Genomic DNA, 18,680 nt, shown 5'->3' on the forward strand with positions numbered 1-18,680 from the left:
AGAAGTGCATAGACATGGAACCAGATGATGACCCTCGTAGCCTTAGTCTTAGTCCTAGTTACTTTTGGGTGTTATTTGTGTTCACGGGAGGCACATCTTCGATCGCTCTTGTGATCTACATCTTTTGTGCATGTATGTCTCTGTCTGAACATAAGGTTATCTGGAAGTTAATGACGGTTGTATTGAAATACTGGGGGAACCAAAAGAGGAGGTTCTCAAGAAAAGTAAGTGATACTGCAGGAACCAAACCAACGAATTCTCCAAACGCACCCATGACCTGCAAGCTGCTCAATTCTAGACGTTCTACAGAGGCCATATTTCTTGCATCTCAAGAAAATTAAGCACATATACTCAAAGATTTTCTTCACTTTCTACTAACTAGCCATGCTCTTATCCAAGTCCATGATCCATCAATTTGCATGGTAAATTACATTTTGGTACAAGTTCCGTGCCCAGAACACATTTTGTACATTGTACTTCATTTTTTATTGAAATAATCATAGTTGACAAATTGCAATTAACCGTTGATTGAGGTGATATGTTTTTTGCCTGACAAATTACATTTCGGTGATAGTTCAAGTGGTAATTCAATTTTCCTTTCGGAACACTACATATATTCCAAAGGCGATAGATGAAACTATGGAACGTGGTCAGCTGTCATCACTCGTCACTTCCCTTTCTTTCTATATCAATGTGTTTTTTTAACATCTTTACGCGTTCTCTTTTTTGGGCCATTTATCATGATATATACAAAGGCAGGGCCCTCTGTGCTCCTTCCACGTGCAATGCTTTGTATTCATATTTTGCAGTCCTTCCCCTTCTCCCCATTCCTGTACGGTACTTCAACATTTTTGGGCTCCAAAAAATATAAGATTAAAATAGGAAGAAATATAGAGGATTAATATTGTATTCAATTAGGAAATTCTTTTAGCTGTGAATGGTAAAGTGACACACCCCGACCCAGAAAGTCCACTTGGACCCGGAATCGAGCTGTGCTGGCCGACACCTGGAAGGTGACGAAGCCATAAAATGTGATAGTGTATAAAAAGTGAATGAATTTGAATCTAAAAGTGTCTAAATACCAGAGTGCGCTACGAGTGGGAGCGAACCCATTTCACGCGCGATGTCAGAGCATAAGTAAGATACAGTAATGTGGGTAAGAATCATACCCTCAAAAATATCCATCAATACTAAGATTCGTCACAGATTCTTGTCGATACAAACTCAGCAGTTAAAACCTGGAGGGCACCAAACAGAAGGTGTGAGTAAGCAATAAAACCAAGTTTCCCAAAGTTACTACCTCTCTAAAAGTAATGCCCCTAAATGTAAAACCTGTATCGTTTTCCATAAGACAGTATAACATATATACATATATCCAAACCACACTCGGAAATGACCAAAACCACGGTTTGCCATCAAATCCACCATACATTAATAAGTAGGCCAAATGAACTAAATCAATACAAAATGATATATCAGTCAGAGTCATCTAAAATGACATGTACAACTTATCCGTATCTCATCAATCATGGCTAGCATATAAGTCGGAGTCACCTATAGTGACCTGTACGACTTATCCATATCTCGTCAATCCTGGCTAGCATATAAGTCGGAGTCACCTATAGTGACCTGTACGACTTATCCATATCTCAGCAATCCTGGCTAGCCAATAGCTCAATAAGTATACCTGCACACGAGTCGGAACCACCTAAAGTGGTCTGTACGACAGGACTGGGTGTAAATAAATACGCTCAAGTGCTACGATCACGTGAAGACTGGGCGAATAATCGCGAGTCACCTACGAGTCGGAACCACCTAAAGTGGTCTGTACGACAGGACTGTGCACCTACCTTGAATCCAAGGTGAGCGTAAGGTGCGGGAGGTGAACATCACGTGAAGGACTATGCCCTGGCCACGGGCGGGAGCACTAACACCGGGGTGCAGGTTTATGAGCTCTCAATGCATCTCAATATAACATGTGCAACTCATGGCAACCAGTACGACAGTATCGAAGTTGCCTAACTCATAACTGTAGTCATGCTATAACACAATCGATTCAACTAGTACCATAACTCACCTGAACTTACCTGGGTGTCCTGAGTTCACCTTTGCACTTGAAAGCATTCCCAATAATTATATGCAAGTAATATACATATGGATATATCATGATGCAATCTACTACTCAACCATGTCGTAGCATTTTCAATTATAAACAATATGGTGTGAAGTGTACAATCAATAACGCCCTACTCCCAAACTACTTATTTTTAGGGATAATTATCCATAACAACCCAATTAACTCTAATTTAACTAACTAATTCACAAAACTAAAACTTGTCTTTACCAATTTCCTTCGCATTACTCAATTTCCCAAGCAAGGCTTTTGTCTCAAATATTTTATGGCTGCATCTAACGTCTCGTTAGACTGCCTACGTACCCTAAACAGGGATCAAGCCATTCGTAGTTCATATAGTACTTCAAGCATTCACAATAATTATATAAAAAAGTAATATACCTAATCAATTTAAAAGTGTTGATAGAACTCTCAACAATATGTACGATAAAAAGGAAAAGATCCACTCACCTGGAGTCCACGCTATACTTCTCTAGCACACGCATCGAGGCGTCCTGAATGATCGGTCCCTGTGGCCAATTATCAAATCACATCTCAGAACTCTTATCCGTAGAATACGTAATTCACATAAAACACAACCTCAACGACATTCTAAAATAGTTTGGGACCCATTGACCACAAGTCAACCGTCGATCAAAGATCGACGTTAGGGTTTACAACCCTGTATAACTTGACCCGGAAGATCCGCATATCAGATTTCCAATCTGCAACTCCCAACGATCCACAATATGTTTCTAGAATAACATATTAAAATTTCATTACGATTCAACGGTCAGATCTCCGCCAATTGCCTAAAACAAGTGACCGTGAACATTTATTTTACTAACTTACAAATCCAATTCAGGAAGATCCGTAAGTCGGATTCCCAATCCATAAAGTCCTATGATCTTTAAATATTACGTATTATAATGTATCCAATTTTGGTGACGATCCAACGGTCGGATCATCGATTCACATTTTTATCAAGTAACGTATCATAACGAATTTAGGTTCCAACGATCAACCTACGTCATTCAAATGACAAAACTGAATTCAAAACATTCGACATAGCCTAAAAATAGCATTGGCGGCTCACTGGCCACGCGCGGCTGCGGGTGGCGGTCGGCCGCCCCAACTCGCCGGAAAATCCAACTATTTCCAAAAATTCTCAAACTTCACAGAAATGAATATCTCAGTGAGTGGAGCAACTTTCATACCTGCCACGAAGTCCAAAAGTGGATAGAAGATGGTCAATTTTGCCCACAAAGCCGGCGGGTGCCTAAAACTTCCCGACGTCGATTCGTCGTCTATGGTGGTCCAATGGGGTCAAGGTTGGTTGGGTTTTGCTCCTGGGATGATGGGCTACAAAGCCCAAGTGGTGGCATCAGTCATTGCTTTGCCGATTTGCCGGAAAATCGAGAAGGGTGGCCGGAGCACCATTGATTTTCGTCAACTTTCGTGGCTTCAAACCTCCACATCCCATGGTTAATCAAGGTGGTTCTTGGGTGGGTTGTGTAGAGGAGAATGAGAGCTTCAAGATGGTGGTGGTGGCATCGAAAAACTCCACCGGAGTTGGCCGGAATCGGCCTTGGAAAATGGACTCGCAGTGGTGCGGGTATGGGTGCACGGGAAGCTTTCCCCCCTCTTTTTTTTTTTTTTTTTTTTTCTCTTTTCTTTTCTTCTTTCTTTCTGATTGGCTGCAAGCTTCACTTCTCTCTTCTAATTGGTTCCTTGTCCCTTTAATTGAATTGGTCCACTAATCCCACAAGGTGGGAATTCAAATATTTAAATAACCAATTTCAAACGTCCATAAGTATACCGTTATAATCCGGACTCGCAAACGGTTTTCGCCTATACGTTCGTACCAATGAGTACTACGAGGATATGCTAAAAGAATAAGTCTCACATCTCTCAAGTCGATGGTCAACAGAAGTCAAATTCCTTGCCTCTAGGGCAATTTCGTAAATTCACGCTTTTAAAATAAAATAAAAACATAAAATTTGGAACGGGTTGTTACATAAAGGAAATGCACATGCAAACCACTAATCAACATATATTCGTTATATAACCAGAGCAAGTGACTTAGTGGTAAGAATGCAGACTGCGGATTCCCAATAAATAAAAAAATATGGAAGGTCCCGAGTTCAATGCTCCGAGTTAGTGAGTCTGCTTGACTATGGCCACTCGCAAAGTGAAATTCCCCATAGCCTCTTTGGGCCTAGAAGAGGTGAAGAATCGTTGCTTGTCACCAGTTGTCCTCCATTTAAAAAAAGAAAAAAAGAAGACATATATTCGTTATATATGATTAATACATAATGCTTCAAGTCTGTGCCTCTTGGGTTTAAATCCTTTGTCTCCTTTTAGGGTTTTTTGGGTTTAAATCATTGGGTTTTTTTTTACTGTATGTTTTTATACAATGATATACTAATACCAAACTTATTGTGCACGAGATTTGAATCTAAAATTTATAAGTTAAAGAAGTATATTTTTTTTTTCAAACAAAGGTTTAGTATGTGTTGGCGATGATGTAAACCCTAACTTCACGGCATTGACATATTTGACTTTTTATACATTGATTATTGACTAATGGTGAATCGAATTAGGATTATGTGTTCTATACAATATCAAGTGGATGATTTAAAATGAATTAATGCATGTATATGGGGTACGCATCTGTGTGACAAACTATTGGATCAAGTACATAACATGCTTTCTAACTTTTCCACTAATTATTATTAGTGTCTCCTAAGTACTTTCATTAAAAAACAACATGACTGCCAACATAAGTTAATGGAAGATACCAAGAAACTTGTCATCCATTGAGAAAGAGAGAGAGGCAAAAGGGGTCTCCCAAACCCTCCCATGTGAGGTTTATTTGGGGACAAAGCAAACAAAGGTGGGCTCTTACTAGCAATTCACATGGGAGCAGGAGGACATGATTCTTACAAGCACTCCCTTCCCTTCACAGCTCATCCTCTATAAATTCCTACATCCTTCCATTATATCTTTTATATTATCCAAATAGGACTTTCTCCTATGTAATTAGTTCCACACCCAAAACTACTTGTAGATGCATACTTAAAAACCACGACAATTTATGAATTAATATAGCCATTTGATCATACAATAGTGGTCATTTTTGGAATTGGATCCCATCCAAATCCATTTTTTGGGATCTTAGGGTTCTCCACATCTTAGTCATTCATCGTGTATTGTAAGGTTAGAAATCATTTGACTTTTTTTTTATTTAAAATTAAACACAAATAGTATCTAACAAAAATTGACCGCACGATATACGATGAACAACTAAGATGTGAGGATCCCTAGGATCCCCACAAAGTGGATCCGGAGAGGATCCTCTTCTGTCAATTTTCCATTCTTTTTTACAGAAAATAAAGTTAATAATTAAGTGTTATTAATTTAGGTGTTATAGCATAATGAACGATGAAATAATACTTGATAATTTATTACCAATAAATATAACGTGTTGCAACATTGGTGGAGCCACATTGCCTGATTAACGGTGTAATAGTCACATCATATGACAATATTATGATCAGACCACATGTCAGTATTGGGTATATAACACTCTCTCGTAATGTTACTAATATATGTGTTGTATAGTAAAAATGAGTGGCAAGTTATACTTTAGGGAATATTTTTTAACTAATATAATATCGTTAGATTGATCACACAATTTGATTGTCTTTATTATAATCATACCTTGGGACGGTTTACGATCACATTGAAAAGGCTCTACAAGAAGCAAATCGAGGTAGATACTTATAAGAAAATAGTGCAGAAAAAAGAGAGTACATAAATCATTCTCCATTACTATTATGGTGTGCTTGTTTGCCCTCACTCATTCACTAGACTGGACTAAGTGTTAGTATCATCTCATGTTTGTTACTTGCAAGGACTAGCTTTAATGAGACTTAGAAGGACTCGTCTCGACTAAACGCCTCACTGGAAGGTCTTAGCGAGAACCCCCTTGAAATCGAGTGGACTGCTAAGACCATCTCTGCTCTTCGCTTCTCACAGCCATTTTCAAAACCATATGGCGCTGTCGTTCTAGTACCTCACACATAATTTAAAAAATAAAAAAAACCCAAAAATTCGAAAAAAAAAATATTACAAAATTGCAATGCCTCTGAAACCAAAACGCACATCAGTAAGCAGGGAGAGCTGAAGGTTCCAGAGAAAAATAGGGCAGAAGGCGCTGAGTCGTTCCAATGCCTCCAGAAGACAAATAGCGGCATGGGTTCTATCTCTCTGAAACCAAATCGCGCAGTCGTTCCACTGTCTCCGGAAGCTTTCGGCTACTAACAAGAAGTTAACCTACAACCGTTGATTGTTTGATTTGTTCGTTTTTCTTGGTTGTGAGAGGGGGAGCTTTTGTCGGGCAGTGAGGTGAGGGCAATTCTGGATGGTGTGAAAAAAAAAAAAGGAAAGAAAAGAAAGGGTAAAGAGAGGGGACAGAAAGTGAATTAAAAATGAAAAAAAAAAAAAAAAAAAATTTGGATCACAATATTAATTTAGTCCCTGGTTTAGTCGACATTGCATCAACATTCTTATACTACTTAATTCATGTCAAGCGAATCCAACTTAGTTCTTGAAACTAATCCACTCCGAAATAATTCAATACAATAAACGCACCATTAGATCATTTCAATCAAAATTCATCCCCAAGATAACTAACAAAAGTGGGCCATACGTCCCATAGATTTTTGCATCATTATCGTATCCAAAGGATAAAAAATGATCGATAATGCTCTACAACTACAAGTAACTTCAAACTCATAAACATATGAATCATATCTTTTGTATATACATAGTGTAATACAGAAGTGATATATATACATACACACTACATATCCAGTGCTTCAATTCATTAAATTATAGGATAAAGATATAGTATTTACTATAGTTATAATATCCATACATCTATAATGTAATGGGGTGGAGACTGGAGAGGGAGAAAGGGCAGGAAGAGGTGTCATATCGGCACGTGGGGTGGGGGCTGATTCCCTTCAGTTAATAAACTATGCAGAGAACGCAGTGGTGAGAGACTTTTTCCAGTAGTGAATCGAAACCCTTTTGGAGGGAGTCCTACCCCAATCCTCCTCACCTTCTTCCCTCCCCAGCTGTTGCTAGCTGTCGCTAATATCCCCACCCCCATGTGACCCACCTCCCTCCCTCTCCAAAACCTCAGGGCCTTAAAAAAATGTCCCCAAAAATCCAAAGAAAATGCCACTCATTCATTTATGTTTATGATTATTGCTAGCTGCATGTTGCATTCGGATTCCTGCTCTTCCTGCGGCTGCCCATGTAATCCTGCTGCCCTGCTCACTTCCCTTTAATATCTCTCTTTACTCTTTTTTTAGGACTGCCCTAAAGATTAAGGGATCATTGCAGTTGTAAGTTGTTTGTTGGGTTGGTTGTTGGCGGTGTTTCCCTTTTCTTTCTTTTTTGTTTTTTTTTTTTCTTGGGATTTGGTTTCTGGCTTTTGGTTTTGGGTTTTGGGTTTCTCTCTCTAATAACACACATATTTTAGGGTACGCTATATTTGGTTGGGGAGGTCACAGTGAGAGAATGGCACAATTACCTCCTAAAATACCAAGCATGACACAGAATTGGCCATCCTTCCCTCACCAAAGGCTACCCGCCATGGCCAATTTCATCCCCACCACCACCACAACCACTTCTGCCGCCGCCGTCCAACCCTCTTCCAACCAACCGAACCAACAACAACAACAACAATCCTCGTCATACAATTGGATCGACGAGTTCCTCGACTTCTCCTCCGCCAGGCGCGGGGCGCACCGGAGGTCGGCGAGCGACTCCATTGCCTTCTCAGAGTCCCCGCTTATACTTGACGAAGAATGCAGGAACCCCACCGCCACCATGATGCATCATCACGGATCGACCAACAACCTCGGCTTCGACAGGCTAGACGACGAGCAGCTCATGTCCATGTTCTCTGACGACATGTCGGTGACCGTGCCGCCTACCGTCTCGTCTTCCAGCCCGTCCACGCCGTCCGACCAGAACAGCAATAACGACGAAAACAATATTAACAATGACAATAATAATAACAAGAAGCCATTGATGGTTCATCTGGACCAGCAGCAGCCGAAAACTGAGCCCGGAGAGGTTGAAAGCTCGTCGTGCGAGGCTGACGCTAATGCTCAATCTCACCCGCCACCTCCAACCTCCCCGGCTGACCCCAAGAGGGTCAAAAGGTAATTTCAGAACAATGTATTTCATTAACAATTTTGTTATACAGGATTTTGCATGCATGGTTTGGGCAATTAAACCAGATCTGTCACGTAAAAAATAAGATCTGCAAAATTGGTTGCTGCCAAATTGTCGTTAATTTATGTTTGGTGCTATTTACACACTCTTTTTATCTTCCTCACACCTCTCAATTTTCAACCGTTAGATCGAATGAATTGAAGATAATAAAAAAAAAATTAGCAAAAACGATATGGAAGGTAAAAAAATGTGTATGGATAGCACAACTCTTAATTTATAACTATATATATAGCTTATTAATTAAAAACAACTTTGGGTTGTGATTGTAGGATTTTGGCAAACCGGCAATCAGCACAGAGGTCGAGAGTGAGAAAGTTGCAATATATTTCAGAGCTTGAACGCAGCGTTACAACATTACAGGTATACAAGAAGATCAATTAGTTTGCTTTGCTTAATTCCTTATCATTGGTAATTAATTTGGTTTGGTGAATAATTTAATTAATTAAACTTGTTTGTGTTGTGATTAAGTCGGAGGTATCGGCACTGTCACCAAGGGTTGCATTTCTAGACCACCAGAGGTTGATTCTAAACGTTGATAATAGTACTCTCAAGCAACGGATTGCTGCTTTGGCTCAGGACAAGCTTTTCAAAGATGGTAATTAAGATATGAGTTCAAAATAAACCATGATTAATTATTGTTTAATTAGTGTTGTGAAGATAATGCATGCATGAACCCTTTATCTCAACCTTCACCTTATGGTGCTTTTTCCACTTGAGAGCAAATTCAAAGGAATATCAGCAAAAGTCCTTTCTTTCCTATCACTGTCCAACTTCCTTAATTGGAAAAAGTATTGATTTAGACCTTTTAATCCCTTCAAACAAAAAGTGGGAATTTGTGTTTCTATTCAATATTCTATGCATTATTATTATTAACCCTAATTGTTATCTGCACACCTGACTTAACTAAGTTGACTAGATCAGTGAGTTCTCTCTTCTGTATCAAAATCTTAATATACCTCTCATAATTTTGACAACTTTAGTCTAAAATTTCGAATCGTTATATGGGAACATAACCAAATATAACATGAATTTTACCCAAATCCCAAGAATTTATTCTAATTTTTATTTCGATTGACTTTTTTTCAGCTCATCAAGAGGCACTAAAGAAGGAAATAGAGAGGTTAAGGCAGGTCTATCACCACCAAACCCTAAAGAACATGGGTAATCAAAGAAACCAAAACGCACAGCAGCATCAAAAGCAACAGCAACAACAGCAGCAGCAATCAAACCCAGACATCATGGTCTGTACGGATCACAATGAGCAGCAAATCCTCAATTGAAGCTGAAGATTTGATGATATAATATAATGCAGCATGCAGATGCATATATGATATGGTGGCATACAATGCTGACTTTGGCCTTACTTTCACGTGTAGTGTTTCCACTTGTATGCTTTCTATGTGCGACCCGTGACAAGGTTATGAGATTGGAGGCTATAACATGGACACGTGGACTGCTTGGATTGGATGCTGAAAACAATTTTTTTTTATTTTCGGTAATCAATTGTTTTTGTTGGGAAGGTCGGCCACTTTGTTGTATCATTTTTCTGTGCTTTTCTTAGCCCTTTAGACTAATAATGTGTGACGTTATTTGTTTATGTTATTGAATCCTTTTGGAAGAAAAATATAAAAGTATATAAATTTAGTCCTGTTAAAGCGGTGTGTTTTCCATCGTATTTACATAAGTTTAAATTCCCTTCTTGCTTTAAATGATTAATCCTGCGTAGCATATCTCTTATATCAAAGGAAAATAAAACTTTCGGATTTTAAGAGTGACAATTGACCTGTAATGCATTATTTCAAGTAACATCGTTTCAAGTTCGAGGCACTAACCTAACTGGTCAATTATTAGATTACGACTAGCCCAAAAAACTTAAGCTTTCGAGAAATCTCTTTACCACCAGTCTGGCTTTGTATCTTTCAAATTTTACCATCTGATTTTCGCCTTCGAATGTAGAGTACCGTCTCAGCCAGTCCTTTCTAAATACAATGCTCAATCTAGTATTGTACTAGCCATACAGCCTAACGAGCCCTACGAGCATTCGAACAGTCGTAGAGTAGTGTCTCTAAGCTGTTCAAACAGTCACGTTTTACCTACAACGCCGTTCGAGCGGTAAACAAGCAATTTTGTTGATCTTTAAAATCTAAAGCCCAGATCATGTCAATGTACAAGGATGTTGCAAAACTCTCTTAAACTTGACAGAAGCTCCAAAGTAACGAAAGACTTATTCATTGCAGAGTGCCTTAATACAGAAGTGGTTACAAATAAGCATATTTGGTACACTAACACTAGTATTATTGTACTATTTACTCAGTAGAGTTGTATTGCTTACAGTCTTTGTATAAGCTATAGTTTCAATTCGTCTAAACTAGCCATGGCAGTCTCCACTTTAATCCTCCTTCCCATTCTGGACATCTCCGTCTTCAGCATTCACCCTTCCACGTGTGAAATGTGATTTCAGTCCAGTCCAGCACTGGTAATAATCATGAACGATGAGAGGAGACTCAAGAGCCCATGTGCATACTCTGGGGATTAAACACGATTCAAACATAAAAGCCAAAGTATCAGTGATTCTGAATGGTCCTGCCTCATTTCCATGCGCAAGGGTAGCCTGTGAATCCAACAGAGTCGGTGTTAAGCAAGGACTGATCATTGAGCATTTACAGTTATTGTATGACTAACAAGTGAAAACCGAAATCCAGTCAATCAACACCAAGGAAAAGAAAATTGAACCAGTCAACCATATCAGTTCGGTGAATTCACCCAAAAAAAAAAATTCAGCGAACATCAAGCCTTTCTTTCCATACTACTAGAAAAAGGGTGTGAACATGTAGTTTGTTTTCCTGTGTATCCATAACAAGAATATATGTTGCGCCACCCATAATTTCTCATTGGTTGTAGAATAAATAGCATCTTTTATTTATTACTGTTTATAAAAAAGGTTTACCTCATATGTTTTGGTATCAGGACCATGGGGAGTCATGCAGCTATGAAGGCTTGCACCACCAGGAAGAAAACCATCGGCTTTTGCCTGAAAACAAGAATACGTGTTAATTCTTCCGTGCTAAGTCTAACATACAGATGACCCTCAAACCTTACAACAAAAAGAAGACCACCCATCTAGTGTCACGACAACACATTTATTTCATCTCATAGTAACTAAATAACATTTTTAATATACAATGCAGCTGCTTTCTCCATGCATTTATAGAAAAACTAGGAGGGTTTCTTTTTGGCCCTAAATTCAGTTTCAAAGCACAAGGTATGTGGAGCTCCTTCAAACCCTCAAAGCAAAGTTTATATTTAGATACATTGTAGTAAACATGTTCATGGTATTACCTCATATTCACCGTAGATGAGACCCATAAACTCACTCATACAATTACGATGATAGTATGGAGGTCGGAATGTATGCTCAGCAACCAACCATCGCGGAGGGAAAATGACAAAATCAAGTAATGCAACACCAGGTTTATCAGTTGGCGCTGTCAAAACTGCATCACAACGGTATAAGATCAGCCATGATAAGTGACACATATTTTTACTAATGAAAAATACATGGGGGAAAAAGGAAAAGCCATTTTCTATGTACCTGTATTCACCGATGGATCACCGTGATCAAATAAAACAGTGTTAAAGGGGCAGAACGTAGTCAGATCATACTGCAAGAAAATATGGTTTTTTTACAAATCGGGTCTTGGGAAGGTGAGAGTACATATACCATAATCATATCGACAAATTAGTTTAGGGTAATTATTCCTCTGTGTGATATAAACTGAACACAAACGATGAAAATAAAAAACAAGAAAAGAAAAAAAAAAAAAGGGCAACAACTCTTAAACATGAGTAGGAATGTAGCAACAACAATATAACTCACCTTATATGGAGCATAATTGCCATGCCAAGCAACTACATTGAAGGGAGAGAAATCTTGCTTTGCAGTAAAGAGTTCACCACCAAATTTCTGTATAATGATGTAGCCAGGTCGGGAACTCTCTTCGAACCACGCAGTGGGAACAAGAAAATCCCTTGGAGCAGCGAGACCATTCGCTCCTACATGTAATCAAAATTACACTCTCACAGCCTACTTATAATGAAAACATTCAAAATAATAACAAACATTCTATTGGATTGAGATTCAAGAATCGCAATCATTCTACGCTGATTCTGTCACTGCTGAAAAGTGAAAACCGAAAGAGGGCATGAGGACATGAGGTGTACCTACCAATTGGTCCAAGATCAGGGAGTTGAAAATGGGTGCCAAAAACCTCGGCCACATAACCACGCGAAGGGCCATCAGGCAGATCAACCGCAAAACGAAATCCTTGAGGTAATACAGCAATTTCACCAGGAGAAATTTGTAACTTTCCGCATTCGGTAGTGATCCAGAGCCCTACACAACCACAATCGACAATAGAGTGTCACAAATGATGCCTTTGATCATTGCATAACCCAAATTCAATCCAAGATCGACGACCCTTAATTACTTCAGCATTCAAATAGAATTTACACCTAATGAACTTGGGAAATTGGCTAAAATGATCAGAAATCAAATCCCAATTGCTGAACGGATCAAAATTAAAAACCAACCCCATATCAATTAAATATGGATGACATAGCGATGAAATATCGGCCACCTACTGAAAAACTGGTAATTTACCAACAAAATCTAAGCGCCCAATGGTGAAACAAATTAATAAAGAGTTGCAATTGATCATCATAAATCAACCACTTACTTCCAGTCTGGGGAACGATCAAGAAATCGCCATCCGCGTTGCAAAACGCACAATTATCCATTGATTTGTTGGCAGTGTACCTACACAATTATCCCTCAATTATCAAAACATGCATAAAAATTCAATCTTTAGCACCCTATATACTTGTTCAGCAAATCACAGAGTACAAATTACATGTGAATAGCAAAACCGTGGCGGAGGAACGAGCTCCCGGCGCCACACACGGTGAACAACCCTTCAACAAAGTCGGTGGGGGACTCGGGTACATCGACGGGCTTCCACCGGAGCTGAGTCGGCGTGGTGGAGCTGTTCGCCTGGGTGAACTCGGAGACGAGCTTTCTGTGGCTCGGCTCGAGCCGCCTGAAGGGCTCGTGGGTGACGGAGGGCTTGACGCGGTAGAGCCATGATCGGAGGTTGAGCTTGCGAGGGGAGGTGAAGGAGGTGCCGGAGATTTGTTCAGCGTAGAGGCCGTACGGGCAGAGAAGGGGGCTGCTCTGTCCGTGGGGGAGAGCTCCGGGGAGAGCTTCGGAGGAGAAGTGGTTGTGGAAGCCCGATTGGTACTGGAGGTCAGAGAAGGAGGAGGAGGTGGAGGATAAAGAGCCGTTGCTTTTGATGTCCGATTGCTGATGCTCCATCGGGGCTTCCGGATTAAGTGGATTTTGTTACTACAGGTAGCATTACGAAGTGTATATGATACAGAACTTCTGTTTGGATTTGGATTGGATTGGATTTGGATTTTGGATTTTGGATTTGGATTGGATTTGGGAAAGAAAGATGGCGATGGTGATGACGTGACATGCTCATCAGTTGGAGAGTCGTATGGGGAAATGGAAGTTGATTTTGGAGGGAGTGGAAATTGAGACAGGATCACGTGCCATTCGGTTTCATGAGAATAGGAAACTGCCGTGAGTTTTCATTTAACTTTCGATTTCCCTCAAAATTTTCAATTAGAAAATCAAAGATTTAAACTAAATTTTTTGGCCAATTATCTCCTACCGTTAGCTTTCTATAGATTTTATCGAAATTAATATTAACTGTTATCACGTGCATACTACCTGACTCTCCTTTAAGGACAAAATGTCGCTTCGTTAGACTTTAGACACAAAAACTATAGATTCACATAGATTTGCATATGTTGACATTCTAGAAATCTATGGTTTTCAATTATTTTAAAGAATAAAGAGACCGAACTACCCTCACATGTTGTGCACATACTTCCATTTAATAAAAATTTGGATTGAATGAATAAAAAACTAACATCATGGCCGAAATCAGCAGCTTACTCTCAACAGAATAAAGGCTAGTGGATTATCTCGGACTAGGTTAACTTCACAGCTTGAGTTGGAATGATTTAACAAAGTTTTGATACAATGTCGAATTAAGAAGTAAGATAATTACCAAACTCTAATAGTATATTATTTAATCCATATTTATTAGTATCTTATTATTAATTTACCTTTCTCTTTCTTTGGAAACCTCTTCCTTCCTCTCAAGACCTCTCTATTTTTCTCCATCCCCCTCTCTCCCTCCCCCTCTTATTTTCCCGTTTTTCTACCTTTTTTCTTCGTCCCATTGTCTCCCTCCCCTCTCCCTTTTTTTCTCCCTTTTTGACCTTTAATTTCTCTGGCTTTCTTCTTCTTCTTCAAAGTTTGAAACTTTATTTTGCCTTACAGGAGGAAGCAGTGTATTTTGCACCTTGTTGATGCACAAAATCAGTGAGACACGTAAAGTGTTAAGCTTGTGACCCTCGTAAGGTTACTCCGGTCACCTAGTGAGGATAATATGTAAAGAGACAAAGATAGGAAAGTGAACACAAGATGTACGTGGTTCACCCTTAGTTGGCTACATCCACGAGGGTTGAGGAGTTCTCATTAATAGTGAAGAATTTACACAATACATAGGTTCAAGCATAAACTTCATTAGTGAGTTATGAACACAAGTTTAAGTACCCTAATGACATTAGGAATTAGTTGTAGGAGAGTGGTCCCCTTTTATAGTTGAGGATAGTCTCTAGCTTCTGCCCCCAATCGATGTGAGACTCTAGGAGCTTTATTAGCCTGAGTATGTATGCAAAACAACAGAAAAGGACTTTGTTAAACTGAGCATGTATGCAAAACAAAAGAAAGGAAAAAGGGATTTATGCCAAAGCTTTTAACTTGAGAAAGCGAGGGAGTTGTAAAGGAAAAAGGGTATTGCAAGAGAGTAGTTTTGAAGGGACGGCTTGTTTGACATGACCACGCAAGACAACTTAGAATTTTTTAGAGCAACGCTGTAGAAGGTGATGGAAACTCCAACAAATGCAAGTGTTTGGTGTTGGAAGGAGAGAACATCAAATGTGAGACCGTATGCTTTGAGTTTTGTTTTTTTATTTTTTAAAAGGGTGTCCAATAAAATCTTTGTCAAAAGAAGATATGAAGACTGTTATGTCAAAGAAAAATGTTGTTCACCGCATGATGGGTCCATTTCTGTTCCCAATGGAAATGATGAGATAACTACAGCTAATGAATTTTCTCAAAAAATAATATCAGCAATTCACGACTTCCTTCATCTATGTGGACCAAATGTTGCTCTGAAGCATGGACGGAGCCAATGAAGGCTCACTGGGGGCAGATGCCCCCACTCAAGTAATTCGTTTATTAAGTTGCTGACTAGAGTTGTATAATACACACGCATTATCTTCGAAGAAAATATATGCATCTAATATCCAACATACCTTCATACCACTTATACTTCATGTCAAATATTATATGAGCAAAAGTGCTCTTACTCTGTAATTCAAACTGAAAAACTCCTCTCCCACCCAATGGCATAGCAATACCAAAGGCTACGATGGGTTGTAGCCTAGGGAAAGTTTGTGGCAATATGTATAATTGTATATGTATTTTACTGCATAGTCTAATAAAATAGACAAAAAAATCTGCAAGAAGAAATATTTTTTAATGAAACTAACCTAGCGTGTATGTAGCACAACTAGAAATATAAAAATTATCTTGGAAATTGTGATGCCATTTTGTTCAAGATTATTCTGCTTTGATTCAGCGAGCTTTATATAAGTTTCAATCAATTTTTTTTTTTTTTTTTTTGGTAAAACAATCAATTTTTTTTTTTAATATTGCCTTTACATCTACTTTCATTGTTTTGCTTTGTACTAGTTGTGTGATTGTAATTGAGATGTCAAGTTTTGTATCTTCTTCTTGTGTTTGCATCTAAATATATATATATAGAAGTTTGATGATTCATTGTAAATTTTGCGGTATGCAAATGCGAAGCTTAATTGAGTTCATACCAAGCAAATTTTAAGTCTTCAAATACAAAAGTTAACTTAAATTTTTGCATACAATATGTATGTAGCAAAAAAATATATATCATTTGATTTTGGGGTAAGTTTTTTAGTTAGCCCACCCACAAAAAAAATTTTGGCTCTACCCTTGCCTATTATGTATTAATATTTTTCTCACCACTTTTCCACTTTCCACTACTATACTGAAATTTTTGTAACATGAAATTGTGCTACATCATCATTTGAAAGCATCCATATTATCATATTGTGTATAAGTCATACTATAATAAGGTTTTCTTAGTTGAATTTCAGGATGCCCCCACTAAAAGAAATTTGTAGCTTCGTCCCTGTTCTAAAGGTGAGGAATTTTGGTCAACAAAGTTCACAAATTCCATCATCATTGAACTCAGTTAAGACTACTGTGAAACCAACCTGAGAGAAATGCATAAATAAATCTTATACTCATAAGCAATTACATGAAGAAGATTTTGAAAGCTTAGAACTTCCATCGAACAGGACGATTGTACTAGAACTGATGGACGTTGGTCCAAGTTGAAGGGATATAACGTCAAAAGAGAGAAAATATGCTTTGAGTTTGATTTTTTATTTTTTAAATAGGTGTAAATATAAATTTACATGGTGAATTTGGTTTAGAATGTGGTTTGGGAAGTAACTTTGGGTTTAAAAATATGTTGATTTGATTAAAAATAATGAGTGTAGCGGATAAGCTAAGTGCAGGGCGATTTATAGATTCCATAAAATTTTCTTTTTCAAAATGTGGAGAAAAATTGTGCATAAACCACTCTCCTAGTAGAAAAATAAATAAACCAACAAATGACTCAGTTTTTGTTTAAATATAATTAAGGTTGGTGTTCGGGTTTGTGGTGCTTTCAAAAGAAGCAGCTTATTAAAAAATTTAAAACATTAAATGTGTTTGGTAAAATAAATTTAAAAAAAAAAAAAAAAACTACTATCAATGGAAGTAGAAACATTAAATGTATTTGGTAAAACAAAAAAAAAAGTATTTTTATTTTCTTCCAAATCATAGTAATCAATACTCATTTAGTGAACTTTTCAAATAACAAGTATACTCCCACATGTTTTACAAAAATACAATATGTGTCCCTGCATTATTGTCTTTGACAATTATTATATCACGTTAAATACTATATTATTTTTAGTCATTTAACATATTCAAAGCAATTTATATAAAAGTTTACCAAATACTCAGACACTTTTTTTTATTATTATTAAAAGCACTTTAAAAAAATGGAACTTTCATGAAAAGGGCTTAGATTAAGTATATTTTAATAAAAAATCATGCTATAACTTTATTTAATTAAAAAGACTTAAATTTTAATGAAAAACCCTCAAATTTTAATAAAAATGACAAAAGAACTTAAATTTTAATGAAAATGACATAATTTTAATATTAAAAAAAATTTAAAACAAATTTGACGCGCGGACTTATGCGTCCTCACACTGTTTATGAAACTTACTGCACTATTTATGAAAACTTACGACACTGTTTATGAAATTTACTACATTTTTTATGAAATTTAACAGTACTACACTATTGTGCTATGTTTGTAACCCCGCCCACTCTCTTTTCTTCCCCTTTTCTTTCTTCTTTTCCTTTTCCCCCATGAACACTCCAGAACTATCTCTCTCTTTTCGAATTCTCTGTTGAAAGAGTTTAAGCTAGGGTTGTAAATACTGATTGCATAAACTCAACTCAATTAATTATGAGTGAGGTATGGACTTCATTATATAGAGATTACAAGATGAGGTTGGTTACAGTATAAACATATCATCTGATTACATTTGAAATTCAAAACTAAGTTGCACATGAGTTTTAGATAAGGAAGGATTGTGATTCCTTTCTATATGTTGAAGAGTTTAAAGAGTATCCAACTTGTGTAGCTAACTTGGAGAGTCCTTTACCATGCATTGCTGACCTGGAGAAAGATCCTGACTATTTGGTTTATCATCTGCCTTCTCTCTAAACCACCATAGCCAAAAAGAACTCCAAGCACCATCACCACAAATTCCAATTTTATTGAGACCTCAAACAACCAAATGCAAGACCTGCGCAAGCTGGGGATCCCTATGGTATCATTGCATGTTAAATTCTGTAATGGGAAGTAGGATAATCCAAGCAATGGGTTCTCGGTGAGAGTTGCTCTAATGGAATCGAGCTACAACCTTTGAAAATAGGAGGTATTAGCTTGGTTTT

The 18,680-nt window shown here is 37.8% G+C and overlaps 2 protein-coding genes across 2 annotated transcripts; one reads left to right on the forward strand and one right to left on the reverse strand.

Moving 5' to 3' along the window:
• The first annotated feature begins 7,108 nt into the window (after positions 1-7,108).
• On the forward strand, positions 7,109-10,052 carry LOC103928801 (basic leucine zipper 34-like). The gene is made up of 4 exons (XM_009337887.3): positions 7,109-8,355; positions 8,698-8,788; positions 8,897-9,023; positions 9,515-10,052. The coding sequence occupies exons 1-4, from the start codon at positions 7,706-7,708 to the stop codon at positions 9,706-9,708; spliced, it is 1,062 nt and encodes a 353-aa protein (XP_009336162.2). The 5' UTR covers positions 7,109-7,705; the 3' UTR covers positions 9,709-10,052.
• A 589-nt stretch (positions 10,053-10,641) lies between these two features.
• LOC103928802 (homogentisate 1,2-dioxygenase) lies at positions 10,642-13,799 on the reverse strand. Its single transcript, XM_009337888.3, has 8 exons — positions 13,339-13,799; positions 13,165-13,244; positions 12,654-12,821; positions 12,306-12,481; positions 12,021-12,090; positions 11,768-11,922; positions 11,376-11,459; positions 10,642-11,039 (listed from the first exon to the last, which is right to left on the reverse strand). Exons 1-8 carry the CDS (start codon positions 13,797-13,799, stop codon positions 10,818-10,820), a joined length of 1,416 nt encoding a protein of 471 aa, XP_009336163.2. The 3' UTR covers positions 10,642-10,817.
• Between the last annotated feature and the right edge of the window lie 4,881 nt (positions 13,800-18,680).

Source organism: the organism of the source record quoted next, unplaced genomic scaffold (genome assembly GCF_019419815.1).
Source record: "Pyrus x bretschneideri cultivar Hongxiangsu unplaced genomic scaffold, Pyrus_bretschneideri_v1 Contig23, whole genome shotgun sequence".
In the NCBI taxonomy this organism is placed as follows: domain Eukaryota; kingdom Viridiplantae; phylum Streptophyta; class Magnoliopsida; order Rosales; family Rosaceae; genus Pyrus; species Pyrus x bretschneideri.